The sequence below is a fragment of the Mus pahari genome, chromosome 1, assembly GCF_900095145.1.
Source record: "Mus pahari chromosome 1, PAHARI_EIJ_v1.1, whole genome shotgun sequence".
Classification (NCBI taxonomy): Eukaryota; Metazoa; Chordata; class Mammalia; order Rodentia; family Muridae; genus Mus; species Mus pahari.
The window spans coordinates 70,098,247-70,115,516 of NC_034590.1; the positions used below are offsets into that span (position 1 = coordinate 70,098,247).

The following is a 17,270-nucleotide window of genomic DNA, read 5'->3' on the forward strand; positions in this document are numbered from 1 at the left end:
TCCTCAGGAGCTTGGGACTTGAACCTATCAAGGACCCAGTTCTGCTGTTGCCTGGGAACAGAGGAGGGAGGAGCTGCCAGAGAGAAGGGAGGAGGGGACGGGGAGAGGGCAACCTCTCAGCTGCGCGCCCTGACGACAGCAGGTGATTTTTTTTTTTTTTTCTGCAGCGCGCATACTCTCAGCATCTTTTCTTGATCACCCCACCTCCCTTGCTGAGCCGCAAAAAAGGGTGGGGCCGTCTCTCTGCAGCAGAAGACGACGGCGGCAGCGGCTGCGGCATCACCGGGGGTATAGCTACGGCGGAGGCCGTTTTGCTCTCTGCTCTGTCTGGGTTGGAGGTGACCGCTGCCAAGCCTCGCTAGGCGGCCGGCTGAACCAGACGGAAAGGAGATAAAAAACCTGCTTGCGGATCCTTCCCAGCCCTCTCGCTGCGCCATGGCTTAAGCCCACAGCCTCTTTGCCAAGCATCTCCTTGCTCGGCCGGGGTCTGCTAGACACCGCAGTCGCAGAGAGGGCGCGCCCAGACGCCCTAGGCCTGGACTCTGGGACGCTGAGCCTCGCTCCTATTCTTCACTGCCCACAGCAGGTCCTCTGCAGCAGGCGTTTGCAGCCGGCAATCCAGGGACTTTACGGACTTTATCTCAGCGGTACCTTGTCCCCGGGTGCTCTCTGAGGGAGGAGGACGAGGCAAAGGGCTTCTAAGGGGAGGAAGCGGTGGGAACCACATTGGCGGGTCTGGGTTGGGGTTAAAGGGAGATTGGAGATTTGATTTAGGACCACAAAAAAAGGCTTTGTGGCTAACATGGCGTGGCCGTGCATCACAAGGGCCTGCTGCATCGCCCGCTTCTGGAACCAGCTGGACAAGGCGGACATTGCGGTGCCGCTGGTTTTCACCAAGTACTCGGAGGCCACCGAACACCCAGGCGCCCCTCCGCAGCCGCCAGCTCCGCTGCAGCCCGCGTTAGCGCCCCCCTCGCGTGCTGTCGCCATAGAGACGCAGCCAGCCCAGGGAGAGTCGGATGCAGTTGCCCGGGCAACAGGGCCAGCGCCCGGGCCCAGCGGCGACCGCGAGACTGCAGCCGCCCCCGGCCGGAGCGGGCTGGGCTTGGGCGCGGCCTCGGGCTCCACTTCCGGCTCAGGCCCCGCGGACTCGGTAATGCGACAGGACTACCGCGCCTGGAAAGTGCAGCGGCCCGAGCCAAGCTGCCGGCCGCGCAGCGAGTACCAGCCGTCCGACGCCCCCTTCGAGCGCGAGACCCAGTACCAGAAGGACTTCCGCGCCTGGCCGCTGCCCCGGCGCGGGGACCATCCCTGGATCCCCAAGCCGGTGCAAATCCCTGCGACTTCGCAGCCTTCCCCGCCTATTCTCGGGGTGCCCAAGCGTCGGCCTCAGAGCCAAGAGCGCGGGCCCATGCAACTTTCTGCTGATGCCCGGGACCCGGAGGGTGCTGGAGGAGCCGGGGTGCCGGCGGCGGGAAAGGCGTCCGGTGTAGACCAGCGCGACACTCGTAGGAAGGCAGGACCAGCATGGATGGTGACTCGCACCGAAGGGCACGAGGAGAAGCCTCTGCCCCCAGCTCAGTCCCAGACCCAGGAGGGTGGTCCTGCAGCTGGAAAGGCATCCGGTGCAGACCAGCGCGACACACGTAGGAAGGCAGGACCAGCATGGATGGTGACTCGCACCGAAGGGCACGAGGAGAAGCCTCTGCCCCTAGCTCAGTCCCAGACCCAGGAGGGTGGTCCTGCAGCTGGAAAGGCATCCGGTGCAGATCAGCGTGACACACGCAGGAAGGCGGGACCCGCATGGATGGTGACTCGCACGGAAGGGCACGAGGAGACGCCGCTGCCACCCGCCCAGTCCCAGACCCAGGAGGGCGGCCCCGCAGCTGGAAAGGCATCTGGTGCAGACGAGCGCGACACTAGGAGGAAGGCGGGGCCGGCCTGGATGGTGCGTCGCTCGGAGGGGCACGAGCAGACACCTGCTGCCCATGCCCAAGGCACAGGGCCCGAAGGAGGCAAGGGGCGCGCGGTGGCAGATGCCCTCAACAGGCAAATCCGGGAGGAGGTGACGAGTACAGTAAGCAGCTCCTACAGGTGAGACAGGGGCAGCAGGTGATGCTGGTCACCCTCATCCCCGCGAGGACCCCCCATTTTCCCCCACACCGAAAGCTTCCGCATTCAGCGTCTTCTCCAGGGCTAGACCACGCCCTCTCCAGCCACATTCCAGAACCTTTTCAACCCAGACTTCACTGCCCCGCCCTGTCGGGAAGCCCTTAACAGTTTCCAAACTGGTCTTCCCAGCTTGTTTTTTGTGCCACCCTTAAGCCACATTTTCCTCTTGGCTGCCTAGCTCAGCTCCTTATCTGCCCCACAGAGACCCTGTCAGTTTCCTCCTGTCCCATCAGTTCACCTGCTGTCTTAGCCTGGCTCCCGCCCTCCTAGTCTCCTCCACCCATTCGCTTCTCACTTCTCCTCCCCAGTCCCTTTCATTCTCCTGGACTCTTTCTCTCTCCCAGTTCCTGGCTGACACTCAAGCGCCACACCCTTTTCTAGATTTCGCTACATGCTCCTTGCAACTGGCTCTTCAACCACTAGTGTACTTTGAAGTCATTCCCCTCCTGCTTCTTCAGTAGCTTTGACACATTGGGTGAGCTTCTTAACCGTCCCGGGCCTCGAGTTCTTATCTGTAAGCCAGAATCAATAATAGTCAACTTAGGACTGCCCACACAAGGACTGATTTAAACTGAGATGTTCTGTACGGTTTTGAGGATAGACTAAATGCCAAACATGGCTTTCGCCGATGGAAAGATAGAAAGAGATGACTCGGGACAACTGGCCATGCCTGAGATGTAGTGATAGTTTTTGTTTCCATTATACTCTCCTATGTGACGCCACCTTATTTATGATTCTGCTTCCTAGATGTCCCCAGCCCTCTCCCGTGTTGAGGCAGCTTCTTTCTTCCTTTGTGTTCAGATGTTTATCTTTTCTTTTTTAATTAATTAATTAATGATCAATTAATTAATTTACTTATTCGCTTTACATCCTGCTCACTGCCCCCCTTCTTCTCTAAGCGGGTCGGGTCTCCCCCTGAGTACCTCTACACCCTGGTGCATCAAGTTTCTGCAGGGCTAGTCTAATCCCCTCCCACTGAGGCCAAACAAGGCAACCCAGCTAGAAGAACATAGCCCACAAACAGCCAACAGCTTTAGGGATCGCCCCCTTTCCAGTTGTTTGGGACCCACATGAAGACCAAGCTGCACATCTACTGTATATGTGCAGGGAGGTCTAGGTCCAACCTTTGTATGTTCTTTGGTTTGGGGTTCAGTCTCTGAGAGCCCCTAAGGGTCCAGGCTAGTTGACTCTGTTGATCTTCCTGTGGAGTTCCTATCTCCTTTGGGGACCACAATCCTTCCCCCCTATTCTTCCACAAGATTCCCCAAGCTCCATCCACCGTTTGGCCGTGGATGTCTGTATCTGTCTGAGTCAGCTGCTGGGTGGGACCTCTCAGAGGACAGCCATTAATGTGTCCCTTATCCTCTGTCACATTCACATTCCTTGAAAATGAATGCTTTCAAGCATGGAAACATCTCCCTCCCCCATCTTCCTTCACACACACCCCATTTATACAATTCTCCCTGTGCTGCATGCAGCCTTGGCCCTTCTGGCCTGCTTTCTCACCTCACATCCATCCAGTGCACATTTCTGAATATTTAGCTTTCGGGCCTTCCTTTATGTTTCTACCAACGTCAGCAAGCTGATAGATCCTGGTTGACTTGAACATGTAGCAACACCGGGCTTGGGTACTGAGGAAGCAGATGTGCATGATAATGATGGAGCTAGCCTTGTGCAGCTGTGACTCCTGAGGTCTTCATTCCGTGCCACAGTCAGTTAGGTGCCCTTTTCCTAAGTGCGGAAGGCAGGGCTACGGAGTTAGTGTCTTCTGCTAACCCTGTGTGTGGACTCTTCAGTAGACATGGCAGGCACTCCTCTCATGCAGACAGAAGAATGGCACAAATAGAGACTCTATTGTTAAGGCAAAATCAGAGCCCTGCCTCAGACTTCCATGTCTTCCTGCATTCTGGCTCCCACCAGGTTCCTCTCTCTGGGTTAACTGGTATCACAACCAGGCTGACCTTCCAGCAGTAGTATATTACTTCCTTTCGAAGCTCTGGGTCAAACAAGGACGAAGCTCCTTTTCCTTGGACAGCCACAGGGAAGTGGGGTTCTCATAATAATGTTTATACTAGCAACGGAGGATCAAAAGAGAGATGGAAACAAACACCCACAAGCCAAGATACGTGTGAGTTTCTGATTCTTCCATGGTTCTTGTGTTCACAAACCCTAGTTCATTTATCTGAGAGGTTGGTCTGTGGGTACCCTGGCACTGGATTCCTGTTGCCCCTTTCATCTTCCACTCTGCCACGCCCTGGTGGGTGGAACCTTACGGGTGGAACCTGGCGGGTGGATCCACCCAGCAGGATCTGCCCCTTCTCACCTTTTATAGAGAGCATGCCAGTTGGATTCAGAGGGCCAAGGCTCCCACACCGCCTTGGGTGATCGTGTTCAGTTTATGTTTCTGAGCTGGCTGGAGTTGTTCTATTTGTGGAAGCTGGGTCAGACAACTCGAGAATGAGCATGCCCCTCAGATGTGACGACTCGCTTCAAGTATTGGCCTGTGCCTTTGTTCCAAATAGCACTCCACCCTGCAACAAAGCCTTACCTGTGGTAGGCATGCATGCCCTTCTCCACTTTCCGATTACACAAATACTGGCTGCTTAGACTCGTGTAGGGGACATGAGTCTCTTGAAGCCGGTGAGCGGGATCACTTTTATCTGCTGTCAGGATTCCATCAACTTATTATGAACAATCTTTGAACACGTCGATTCTTTTTAAATCGCATTTTGTGTAAAATACATATATTTGACTTTGTGACCATCCGTGCCCTTTTGTTGTATTTTGAAATATTAAGAACATGTGTCTTTCTAAAAAAACAGACATTTCTTTAATGAACAATTTGAATTTATGACAAATTTATTGCAAGACTTACTTTGTTGCTATTGTTTTATAAGAAACATTAATCAATTCCAGAGAAATGGACTTTGGGTGGAAGTATCTGTGAAGAAGTAATATATTCTATAAATTAACATAAACATAGTATAGATAAAACATGTCTGGGATGTATAGGCCTATTTGGAACATTGTTTTCTATTTTTTTCCCCTCCCCTATTGTCTGACGTTTCTTTTCCTTGCTATGATTCTGGAGAGCTCTTTGGTTTAAATATGCCCCATGTCCATTGTAGAGAGGCCTGGTGTCACCATAGAAACCAAATGAGGCTCCACATCAATGGCAATTTAATTTATACGACCTTCTCTTCTCCATGGCGGCTGGTCCCTCTCCTGGGCTTTACAAGAGACATCCATCACATGGCAGCAGTGTAAGAGAAAAGGACATGTGCTCCATCATCACCATGCACTGGTCTGTGATACAACGCACATTCTGCATGCAGAATCATATATGTGCTGGTGCACAGTCAGTGGTGAATAACATCAGCTACCCTGGGCTGCTCTGATTTTGAGAAATCGTCCTTATCAGCAGGTGTGAGTGGTATCTGGGGGTATCTTTGCCATTATCCATAATCATGAGGTTGATAAAATTTTAACATAGTCTTTTGACATAGATAATACTATAAAATCAAGAACCATGTCTTAAAGGTAGATTTTATTGGGGAGTCATTTGTGACATTCGACCTCACATCCTCAATTAGGAGATAGATGAGTCGTAAGGAAGGCATTAAAATTCCCCTCCCAGTTAACCCCATTGCCCTGGCTGTCTGCTAACAGGGATGAATGTGGCACCAGGTGCTCCTGCAGCAATGCTAATGACAACCTCTTCCAGGATGTAATCAGGGGAGGCTCTGGGAGGTGAAATTAGTAAACCAGAGGCAAATACTTGAAAGATGAAAACAATAGCAGGAAGTCAGAAGGGAAAGAGCCTTTGGTGTCTGCCTTCCAGCCTTGTGCAAGGGTTAGGGACGGCAGGCCGACTTGGCTTGCACGCTATGCACCAACTGCATACTTCCCTAATTTTCCTCTGCCCAAGTCCTAGCAACATCGCAAGACAGCCTCAGCTGCTGGCCTCTTGGCTCCTTCCTCTGTCCTGCCTTTCCAAATGAGTCCTTCCTTTCTAGTCACAATGTGTGATGCGAACTCTTTTGTCTTTGCTTATGTATACGATATACTTGCCCACATCTCCCCAGCTCCTGAGTGCTCAGATGAAGGGCTTTGTTTTGTCGTGTTTGTATATTTCACAGCTGAATTCTTTCTAGGAATTGGTCATATGGGACTTTTAGGGCTTAGTGAAAATTTTATTCACTTCCATATTGATAAATTTCCTTCAGTTTTATGTGGTTGAACTTACAGTATATAATGACCCCCAAGCCCTGCTTGATGCCAACCAAGGTGCTGGGGGGAGACCAATGAGTAAGCTTTAATCCTACTCAAGGGAGGGGGTCATGTCTCCTTTAGAATAAAGCCTGAATTCTGCCATGTTATTCCAGAAGGAAATGCTCACCTGGGGAAAGGCAGATAGACCCACACAAGTCTTCACCTAGGGCAAGTGGCTCAACCTTTCTGCATAGTACAGTCTCTAAGAATGCTAATGCAGGGCCTGGAGAGACGGCTCAGTTAGTAGCATGATAGCTGTGCAAGCACGAGAGCCCAGATGCCCAGAACTCACATAAAAATGTCAGGTGGGGCAGCATGCATCTGTCACTCCAGCCCTGGCGCAAACAATGACATCTGTGGAGCTCAATGGCCAGTTAGCCTAGCTGAGTGAGTGAGTTCTAGATTCAGTGAGAGATCTTATGCCAAAAGGTAAGGTGGAACATGACCAAGGAAGATACCTGCTATCAACCTCTGACCTCCACATGCGTGTGCATATGTGTTCACATGTGCACATGCACACAAATGGTTATACACACTTTTTAAATTTTATTTATTTATTTATTTATTTATTTATTTTGAAAATGCTGATGTATAGATGTCCCACCCAGATGTTCTGATGCAGTGCATCTAGGGTATAAAGCCTGGACATCTGAACATTCTAAATTCTTGGTTTGATTCTCAAACCTCAGGATGTAGAAGAACCTTCTGAAGAACTTTCCAAGCTTCAGGTCCCCAGGGCCTGTCTTCAGATCCTGTTTGGCGAGTTTAAAGTGGAACTCCAAAATCTATTCTTGGAGCTAAGCAAGACTTAGGGCTTTCTTTGTTAAAACAGCACTGTCCACTTTTAAAGTATCTGTAGGCAGACACATTAAACACACTTTTTGTTCAAGTCTGCAACATCCTTCACTTACATAATTTCCCTCCACAAGATCTTATGTGAATATATAATCATACACACAGAGTTTTTTATTTATCTTTTTATAGTTAAGTCTGTAGCAAACTCATTGGATTTTTGTCTTCGAGTGTAGAATGTGTTAGGGATCTGATCCCCCAGGGCTCAGCAATAAGGAGAGATGGCTGTTCTCGCAGTAGGCTCAAGTTCCCAGCACCCACCATAAACAGCTCATAAGGATGTGTAATTCAGCTCCAGGGTACACACACACACACACACACACACACACACACAAATAGAAATAAAGTAAACCTGAAAAAACAAATTCCCCTTCTCCCCTCACAGCTGTCATTGTCCTACCCCCCCTTTTTTAAAAAGATTTATTTATTTATTATATGTAAGTACACTGCAGCTGTCTTCAGACACTCCAGAAGAGGGAGTCAGATCTTGTCACAGATGGTTATGAGCCACCATGTGGTTGCTGGGACTTGAACTCTGGACCTTTGGAAGAGCAGTTGGGTGCTCTTACCCACTGAGCCATCTCACCAGCCCCTACCCCCCCCCTTTTAAGGCTTACCTTTCCCCCTGAATAGATGACGTCTCTTCCAGCACATAAGTGGCACATATACTTGGGTATCATTTCTGGATCCCCTTTTCCGTTTCATTAGCCTAAGCGAATACCACACACTCTTTTTCTCTTATTTTGTACTATCCTTTAATTATTGTTCCTCTTGGGAGGAACATCTTTGCTACATCCACTAATTTATTATTGCTCCAATACATCTATTTCTCTAAGTTAATCTTGTGATTGGGAACCTTACCACACTGTAATCAGCTCTGTCAAGGGGATGATTATGTATTTCTAGCAAGTAGTAATCTGTTGCCATGCTTCCAATGTGTCTGTGCCTTGTTTGTGTTGTGTTCTGACTTGATTAGAGTGCATCTGTTGTTTCGAGCGGTCCATGACAACAGATGTCTGTCTAGGGACACAGGATGGCTTCTAACAGTTCATCTTTAAGGATGAAGTCTGCTCTGCTTTTCAGGGAACAGCTTAGGAAACTTCTCATTCTCCTACTTTGCTCCGAGTTTTTAAAAAATATGGATGGCTGTTAGATCCTATTGAGTAATTTTTCTATATCAACTGATGTCTGGTTTTACTTTTTAATACTGATAGTTCTTCCTGATGCTAAGCCATATTATTTGTCCTGAGATAATCCTTGCTTAGATAAAAGAAATATCTTTATTATGTAGAACTTGGCTTGCTGTTTATAACTTAAAATATTGACATGTGAGTTTATAAGTGAAACTGGTCTGCTATTTTCAATTTTTCCACATTGTGCTCAAATAATATTGGGATTGAGGTTATAAATCTAGACGAATTGACTTCCATACTTTTCAATTGTTTGGACCAAGTTGTGTAGAAGGGGCTTTCCTTTGACTATCTGATAAAATTCTCCTGTACACCTACTGGTTCTTTTTCAGGAATATATTTTACTACTATTTAGACATCTTCATTGTGAGTTATTTATTTGGGTTTTTTTTTTTTCATTTCTTCTTGAGCCAGTTCCAGCAATAGAAATTGACATTTTCTAGTTTCTAATTTCAAGTGTTATGGACATAAACTTGGTAATAGCATTCTTGTGAAAATTTAAATATATCTATTTGCCTGTAGCTGTGTTTTTCACACTTAGCATTCATTTGTGCTTTCTCTCTTTTTCCAAGGCTGGTCTTGTTGGGGTTAATTAGGTCATTAGTCTTTCCTGTACATGTCAGTTTCAGGGGTGTAATGCCAAGACTCCTCCAGAAAAGAGAACCTGCACTGGTAATTCTAGAGAATCATTCGGACATACACTATAAACAAACAAACAAAAACCAGTCAAGCTGGGTATAAAGAATCAGTGTTCCAGACACAGCATGGAAACAATCCAACAAATGTCTGTCAGGATTGAGAGGCCGTCCCTACAACAGCAATGGCATCACAGGTTGTACCAGTTATCCTCTGACGAGTGGGGTCAATGTCAGGATGGGCCTGAACCTGCAAACCAAAAGATCTCAAGATGTTCCCTGAGAAGCTAGCGAGGGCCTCCTGTGTGCCTGTCAGAAGTCTAGAAGCCTTACGTCACTCTATAAGCCCTGCAAGAGTAGAACTGTCACTTCTGGGGTGGTCCCTCTGAGCTGTTAGGCCTTGTGTGTCCTTAGGTTTCTAGACCATTAGAAGCACAGACTTTGTGTATGTTGGTCTTCCCCGCCTTTTGGGACTCCTCCTCCCAGGTCACATTAACATGTGTTCTCAGCTTGGTTTCAGGCCACCAAATGCTTGTGTCTACTCTGTCAGTCTCTGAACTAAGTTTTTGGATGATGAAGAGTCCCATGCTTGCAAAAGCTTGTGTGAGCCCAAGCACATGTGCTGAGCAGTTACTGGTGTAGGGTGGGGCGGAACACAGAGAGACAAGTTCATTCCACCCTACTGGAATGTTATCCAGAGCGGGCTCACTAGAGAATGTGACCGGTATGCTAAGGCTTGTCCCTAAGTGGTCACTAAGCAGGGAAGGGCTCCATCTGAGGAAAAGTACTAGCGGAGATATGGGCAGTTCTCAAAGAGGGACTCAGACAGGCTCCGGCCAGCTCCTTATCCTATAAGCAAAGGGAAGGTCAGAATGAGGTGGGAGATTTCTAGGAAAGGTGACTTTGCCAGCAGTGGGAAGGATGGACTTGGAGGGATGAGTCTGGGACTCGCAGGGTCAAGGAAATATGTTCCACTCTTCACAGTCCCCAGTGAGATCCCTTACAATGACTGAACAGCACAACTTCCTAATAAATTTGTATGGGTTCTCTGTTCTCTCTTCCTCCTTCTCTCCCTCTCTCCTTCCTTATCTCTCCTTGGGATGCATCTAGGGTCTTATGCATGTTGGGCAAGCGCTTTACCATTGAGCTACATCATCATCAAGTCTATTTTTTTCTGGACCAAGTCTGACTAAGTTACCCCAGTTGGCCTGAAAGCCACTGAAGACGGCCTTGACTTGTGACCTTCCTTACCATCTCAGCTTCCAAAGTAGCTGGGATTACAGATTTCTGCTCCCAGGCCCAGCTTTCTGTGTTTTTCGGACCATTCCACCCTGGCAGTTTGTTATGGCTGCTTAGGAGACTCATGCACAGAGATATTCTGTTTCAGCATTTAGACATATTCAACTGGACAATTCCTTTTTATGAAGGGCTGCTTTGTACACTGGCTTGGTGCACTTTGTTCCTGGCTTCTACTCACAGCCTCTACCCACACCATGCCAGTGGAATTTCCTATCCTTCCCTGCCCTGAGTTGTAGCAGTAAAAATATCTCCATAAAATAATCCTGTTGGGACAGGAATTTATTCCCAACTGAGAACCACCCTGCTACCCAGCGATGAAAAAGACACCATGGCGAGTGAAAGAGAATAACCACACCTACATCTTCTGCATGCCCCTTTTATACTAAGTTCAAAAACAAACGGGAATGCGGGTGGAAGTTAGAATAGGGGGTGCTCTGGATGGGGGTGGGGGTGGATAGTTGGCTGAAAAGAAGGTCGAGGAACCTTCCAAGGCGTTGGAGAAGTCTGTCTTCTGTCTGTCCTCCTGTGCGATAGTGCATTATGAGTCTATATGAGCCAAGAGTCAAGACGTATAGACTTTGTTCTAGGTGTATTTTTTAAATCAAAATACCAAGTGACTAAATGAAGGTATAGTTTGATGCTCAGGAGAAAGGGCAGAACAGAAGACAGATCTGAGCAACATCCGGCTGTTAGTGAGAACCAACCCCATGGATGCTGGTCTGGCTGAGAGAAGAGAAGGGAAGGATGCCAAGATCAGAGTTCAGCATGGGCTGATCTCCCAGGCACGGAGGGAAGAGACATGAATGATGGACAGGTTGTTGGTTTCCATGCTTCCCTTTCCACCCAAGAGGAGAGCAAGGCCCACCACTGGCTGTCTCTACCTCCTAGCTGCTCCCCATTGGCAAGACACATTGACGAAGGTGAAGGAAAGACCGGCTCTCCTCACTTAGCCCACACGGATGTGTAATTATGTGCACATGAATGAAAGGCTTTTGCAGGGTCTAGCCTAATGTGGTGAGAAACTGTGCCCAGACCTCAAGCCACAAAACCCTTAAGAGCCGGGTAAACATCGCCTCCTCCACCGTGCTGCGCCCTGCGGTCACTGTCTGTTTCCTACAGACTTCAGAAAATTGGCCCACGTGGTGACATTTCCTAGAGTGCATTTTCTCGATCTTTCCACCTGAAGGCTCGCTCGAAATGAAATGCAGTGAGTAGAAGAAAGGCAGACAAGGCTAAAGTGCAAGAGAGCAGCGCTGGAGAGAGGGGACAGTGCTGCGCCTCAGGTGCATTTGCTGAGGGCTTATTCTCCGCCAAATTCATTCATCGATCTTTACTTAGTTAGGAGTGTGTGTACGTGAAAGAAAGGACAGCCTTGGCCATCACACTTCAGGTGAGGTCAACATTTTTTTTTAATTTTTATTTTATTAATTAATTAATTAATTAATTAATTTTTGAGACAAGTTCTCTTACTAGATCCTGGGGTTTGCTTTTGGCATTGCCTTGCCAGAAAACTCTAGAAGCCTCCTGCCTCTGCCTCTCCAGCCCGTGCCACATGCCTGGCTTTTGACGTGCTTGCTGGGTATTGAAGTCAAGTCCTCACGCTTGTGACACAAGCACCTCACTGATCAGGTCGTAGTTGTCTTCCAAGCTCCTATTTGGGCTTCTCGATGATCGTTTAAGGTAAATCTACATAGTTCTGGTGGTTGGCCTTGAACTTGCTGTGTAGACCAGGCCCTCTAACTAACAGAGGTCCACTTGCCTTTGTCATCTGAGCTAGTCAGGCTAACATTACCACGTAAGAATGTAGAGTCGTTAGGGAAAGGTGGGGACTGAGACCTCGTAGTCGGTCAGTGGTTTGACAGGCCCGGAAATTCTCATCTCCTCATTCCGAGCCATGGCCCTGTCTGACTTGTGCAGCCTCAGCATGTCCCTGGTGTCCCCCGGCTCTCTGGTTCAGCACACTGTTCTAGAAAGGGCTGCTGCCTGACTTCCTAAACCTCTGCTGGTCCCCCTCTCCTAAACATGTATAACCAACCTCCATCAACCTTGTTTGTGTGTTGGAGTTGGATAAAGGGTATCTGCCTCCTTGTCCTAAGCTCTCTGTGGGCTCCTGTCCCTCCAAGGTGAGGCCCAGCACTTTGGCTCCATGTCCGAGCTTTCTAGGAGCAGGCCTAGCTTGTGAGTCTAGCCTTCCTGCTTCCACACCTGATGCTTTCCCTGGGGGTTCTCAGCCTTGTTTGCACGTTGACATCACAGGTGCTCTGGCCCAATCCCATCATCCTGAGACCCACACTTAGCTAATGTGAATTTCACTTCGGTTTTCCCTCTGAACCTCTTCCATCTTCCTTCTAAATCCTTCCTATTCTGTGGTGCTTTTAGTCTGTTGTGAAAGAGGCTTATACGGTAAAAGCTAAAAGCAAGCGGGGAATTAGGTTGGATTTACGTGGTCTTAATTCCATAATAATAATGCAGGGGGATTAATAGTTTTATTACAAGTTCACTGCAGCATCTTAAAAGCATGAAAGGCTGGGGCACCGAGCCTCTCTGTTCCCAGTGACAAGCACAGGATCCCGTGTGCAGGGGACTGCTGTCATATGGGAGAACACATGAATTCATATGTCTGGGTTGCAGGCAGGCCACTGTGAAGGAGAAAATCAGGGGCAGAATCGGAGTCCTGCAGGGCTCTGCAGGGGCTGGGGGATTCTACTGGAAGACGGTGGAAGGAGGAGTTGTTTGTATCTGAGAGGTGCCCTGGTGTTTTAAGGAGTTGGTGGCCATCAGAACCAGAAGTTTGAATCCTGGACTTTAACTTAAAATTCTGTGTGGTCGTGGGAAGGTCAGTTCCACGGGGTCAGTAACACCGTAGTGACCTCACAGAGTCACAATGACCATGGAGGAGGTTATTGCCCATGCAGGACAACAGGCACAGTCAGTGCTGGCTGCCTTGTTGCTCTTGTTATGAGAGGAGGAACAGGGTAGGCTGGGAGGGAAGTCTATCGTTTACTCTTCCAGGCGACACCTGTGGCTTCTCACAGCGGCTCTCACCAGGCCAGGACTTGGTGGCGTGGAGATGAGTTACACAGACACCTGTCTGTGGGAGCATCTGGTCTGGTGAGAGACGAGGAAGGGAAAGGCCAGGAGGAAGCCCAATACTTACCCACACTCCAGCTCCTTTCAGATATCTATCTTTGCTTGGGGCTTTAGGTTCCATTGCTGTCTGACGTGTTAGCTACAAGACATTGAGCATGTGACTTAACCTCTTTCCTCATTGGTAAAACAGATCCAGTGACACCCACCTTGTAGGTTGGTGAAAGACCCAACATTCCATATAACCCATGCCTCTCTTCCCCGCTTCAGTCATCACTGACAGATTGCTCAGAACCTAGCTTGGAACTTAATAACAGGTTTTCTCTGCCGACAAAATAAGTCATTAGAAGGATCAAGGTGGGGTTATTGGAGGCAACTCTCCTGTGGGTTCACAGGCCCTAAGGAATGAGCCCAGGGGAATCTGCCACACAGACAGGAAAACAGATGTGGGGGAGAGAAAGTGAGAGAGTGCATGCAGGGAGAAAGAAATGCAGAGAGAGAGAGAGAGACAGAAACAAGAGACAGAGACAGAGACAGAGAGCAGAATGAATGTCTGGCTTATATAGGGAAGAGCTCTGGGGTAGGGAAGCCTGGAATGTTCAAGGTAGAGGTGGGATATGCCAGCCATACCCTGTAACAAGTAGGGACTGAGGGATTCTGGGAAAACCTGAAGGCTAGGTCCACTTTGGTATGTCAAATAGGCGTCTCAGCCACTTGTCTCAGGTCTGAAACCCAACACTTAGTAGATTCTTTTTTTGTATTGGATATTTTATTTATTTACATTTCAAATGTTATCCCCTTTCCTGGTTTCCCCTTTGGAAAGCCTCTACCACATCTCCCCTCTCCCTGCTTCTATGAGGGTGCTCCCTCACCCACTCACCCACTCCTGCCTCCCCTCCACCCTGGCATTCCCAGACACTGGGGCATCGAGTCTTCCCAGGACCAAGGGCCACTCTTCCCACTGATGTCCCACAAGACCATCCTCTGCCACATATGTGGTTGGAGCCATGGGTACTCTTTGGTTGGTGGTTAGTCCCTGGGAGCTCTGGGGGGGTCTGGTTGGTTGATATTTTTGTTCCTCCCATGAGGTTGCAAACCCCTTCAGCTCCTTTAGTCTTTTCTCTAACTCCTCCATTGGGGACCCATGCTCAGTCCAATGGTTGGCTGAGAACATCTGCCTCTGTATTGGTCAGGCTCTGTCAGAGCCTCTGAGGAGACAGCTATATCAGGCTCCTGTCAGCAAGCACTTCTTGGCATCCACAGTAGTGTCTTGGGTTTGCTGTCTGAGTGGGGCAGCTTCTGGGTGGCCATTCCTTCAGTCTCTGCTCCACACTTTGTTTCCATATTTCCTTTAGACAGGAGTAATTCTGGGTTAAAAATTTGGAGATGAGTGGGTGGACCCAAGCCCTCAACTGGGGCCCTTGCCTAACCTCTGGATATGGTCTCTACAGGCTCTCCCTCCCCTTTGTTGGGCATTTCAGCTGTTACCCCTGTACACTTCGTAGATTCTTAATAGATTGTGCTTGAGACACTCTAGCTAAGTTGTCAAGTCTCAGTCCTCCCACGCACTGGCATTATAGGCATGTGTCACCATGCCCTGCTTGCAGCTAGATTTTTTTTTAATTTTTACTTTTTCTTTAATTATGTGAATATATGTGTGTGGAGTGGTCTATGCATCTGTGAGTTCAAAAGCCCATGGGGGCCAAAGGAAGGGCATCAGATTCCCTGGCACTGGAGTTACAGGTGAACCATTCATCATGGGTGCTGGGAACTGAACTGAGCCACCTTGCCAGCCTGCAGCTGGACTGTTAAACAATTGAATAAGTGATGTGTGCAGGATTTAACACAGTGCCTTGCCCTAATAAATGACAAACAAGCCCATCACTGTTACTCTGGGGCTGAGCACTGCTTACCTACCTGGGATTCTTGGATTCCTGGGAAAAGAATCATGGGATGCCCCAGTGGGATTTTCTAAGGGCGTATGTTGTCCATCAGTGTCCAAGTTGCTGATTTATACTTTGTCGTTGCAAATATAAATTAAACGGGGGAGGTGAAGTTCCTGCTACTTTATATTCATGAAAACATTGCATATCTCAAACAAGAAAAATATGCGGGAGAAGAGATGGCTCAGAGGTTTAGAGCTCTTCCAGAGGTTCCGAGTTCAATTTCCAGCAACTACAGTGTGGCTCACTACCATCTATAATGAGATTTGGGGCTCTCCTCCTCTTAAATGCAGGCATATATGCGCGCAGAATCCTATGGACATTAAATAAATAAAACTTTTTTTAAAAAGCTCTTTAAAAAAAAGAAAGAAAGATAAACTGAACCTTAAGGACAGCAGTTAGCAATGAACGAGCTAACTCTGAAAATGGACGCAGAGCTGTGTTTGTGGTAGAAAAACTCATGTTCTAACTTTCACTGACGTTTGATTCTTTTGTTCAGGCTTATGTATGTGTGTATTTTGTGCATATGTGTACTTTGTGTGCATGTTCCTCTGCACTCCAGGATAGGGTATCAGACAGCTGTGAGCTGCCATACGGGTGCTGGGAATTGAACTTAGGACCTTCAGAAGAGCAGTGAGTGCTCTTAACCTCTAAGCCATCTCTCCAGCCCCCCCCCCCTTTTGTTTTTCCAGTGTTTTTCTGTGTGGCCTTGGCTGCCCTGGGACTTGCCCTATAGACTGAGTTAGCCTCAGACTCAGATCTGTCTGCCTCTGCTTACTGAGTGCTAGGATTAAAGGCGTGCACCATTGTGCCTGGCGTCTCAAGTCTGATTTTAATATTTGTCATTAACATACCTTAATTAGACATAATAATAAATTTATTTATAACATTTTCATGCATGTATATAATACATTTTTATCCTCTTCTCTTCCCTTTGCCTCTGACCTCCCCATGCCCACTGGTCCCCTTCCTCTATCCAGCTGGTCAGAGTTCAGGCTTTTAACTTCCTAGGTGACACCAGTCAGGATGTGAATGGATTGTGCACAAACTCTGGATAGAAATGCAATGATGCCCTAGTTAAGCAAACATTTGCACCTGAGTTAGTTGTGCACAAACTCCCTAGACTATAAAGACATCTCAGTTCAACAGCCATTTGTACTTCTCTGACAATTTTATCCTTTTATGTCTCCAAGAGCCCAAGAGTCCCAGCGAGCTTTCTAGGGGTTTGGCATCTATCTCATGATTCTGTAGGGCTGTAAAATAGAGTATGTTTAGGAATCAGAGAGATTGCTCAGTGGTTCTGAGCACTAGCTCTTACAGGGGATCTGGGGTCGATTCCCAGCACCCACATGGAGGTTTACAGTCATTAATAACCCCAGTTCCATGGGGTCTTAGATGTATACATCTGATGCACATGCATGAATACAGTGGTAAGATGCTTAGCCAGCATGTACACAATGCTGGGTTCAAACCCTGATAATGTTTTTTTTTTTTTTTTTTTTTAAATCTTAAGCCAGGTCCATCCCAGCCAGGTACATCATTGTTGTACCCTAGCCAGGTATGCCCCAGCCATGAAGGTCCCAGCACTTGAGAGGCTACAGTAGAAAGATTGCTTTAAGTTCCAGGCCAGCTATCCTAGAGCGAGACCCTGTAGTACAATCAGTTTAAGCTTATCCCCAACTAGCTTAAAAATAAATGAGATGAGCCGGGTGTGGTGGTAGACACCTTTAATCCCAGCACTCGGGAGGCAGAGGCAGGCGGATTTCTGAGTTCAAGGCCAGCCTGGTCTACAAAGTGAGTTCCAGGACAGCCAGGGCTAC

The 17,270-nt window shown here is 48.2% G+C and overlaps 1 protein-coding gene across 1 annotated transcript in view; it reads left to right on the forward strand.

Moving 5' to 3' along the window:
- The first annotated feature begins 218 nt into the window (after window positions 1-218).
- Window positions 219-17,270, forward strand: part of Map6 (microtubule associated protein 6) — a 67,612-nt gene continuing 50,560 nt past the window's right edge. The window contains exon 1 of the mRNA XM_021201181.2: window positions 219-2,094. Within this exon, the coding sequence (XP_021056840.1) occupies window positions 803-2,094 (1,292 nt within the window). The 5' untranslated portion in view covers window positions 219-802. The remainder of the gene's footprint in view (window positions 2,095-17,270) is intronic.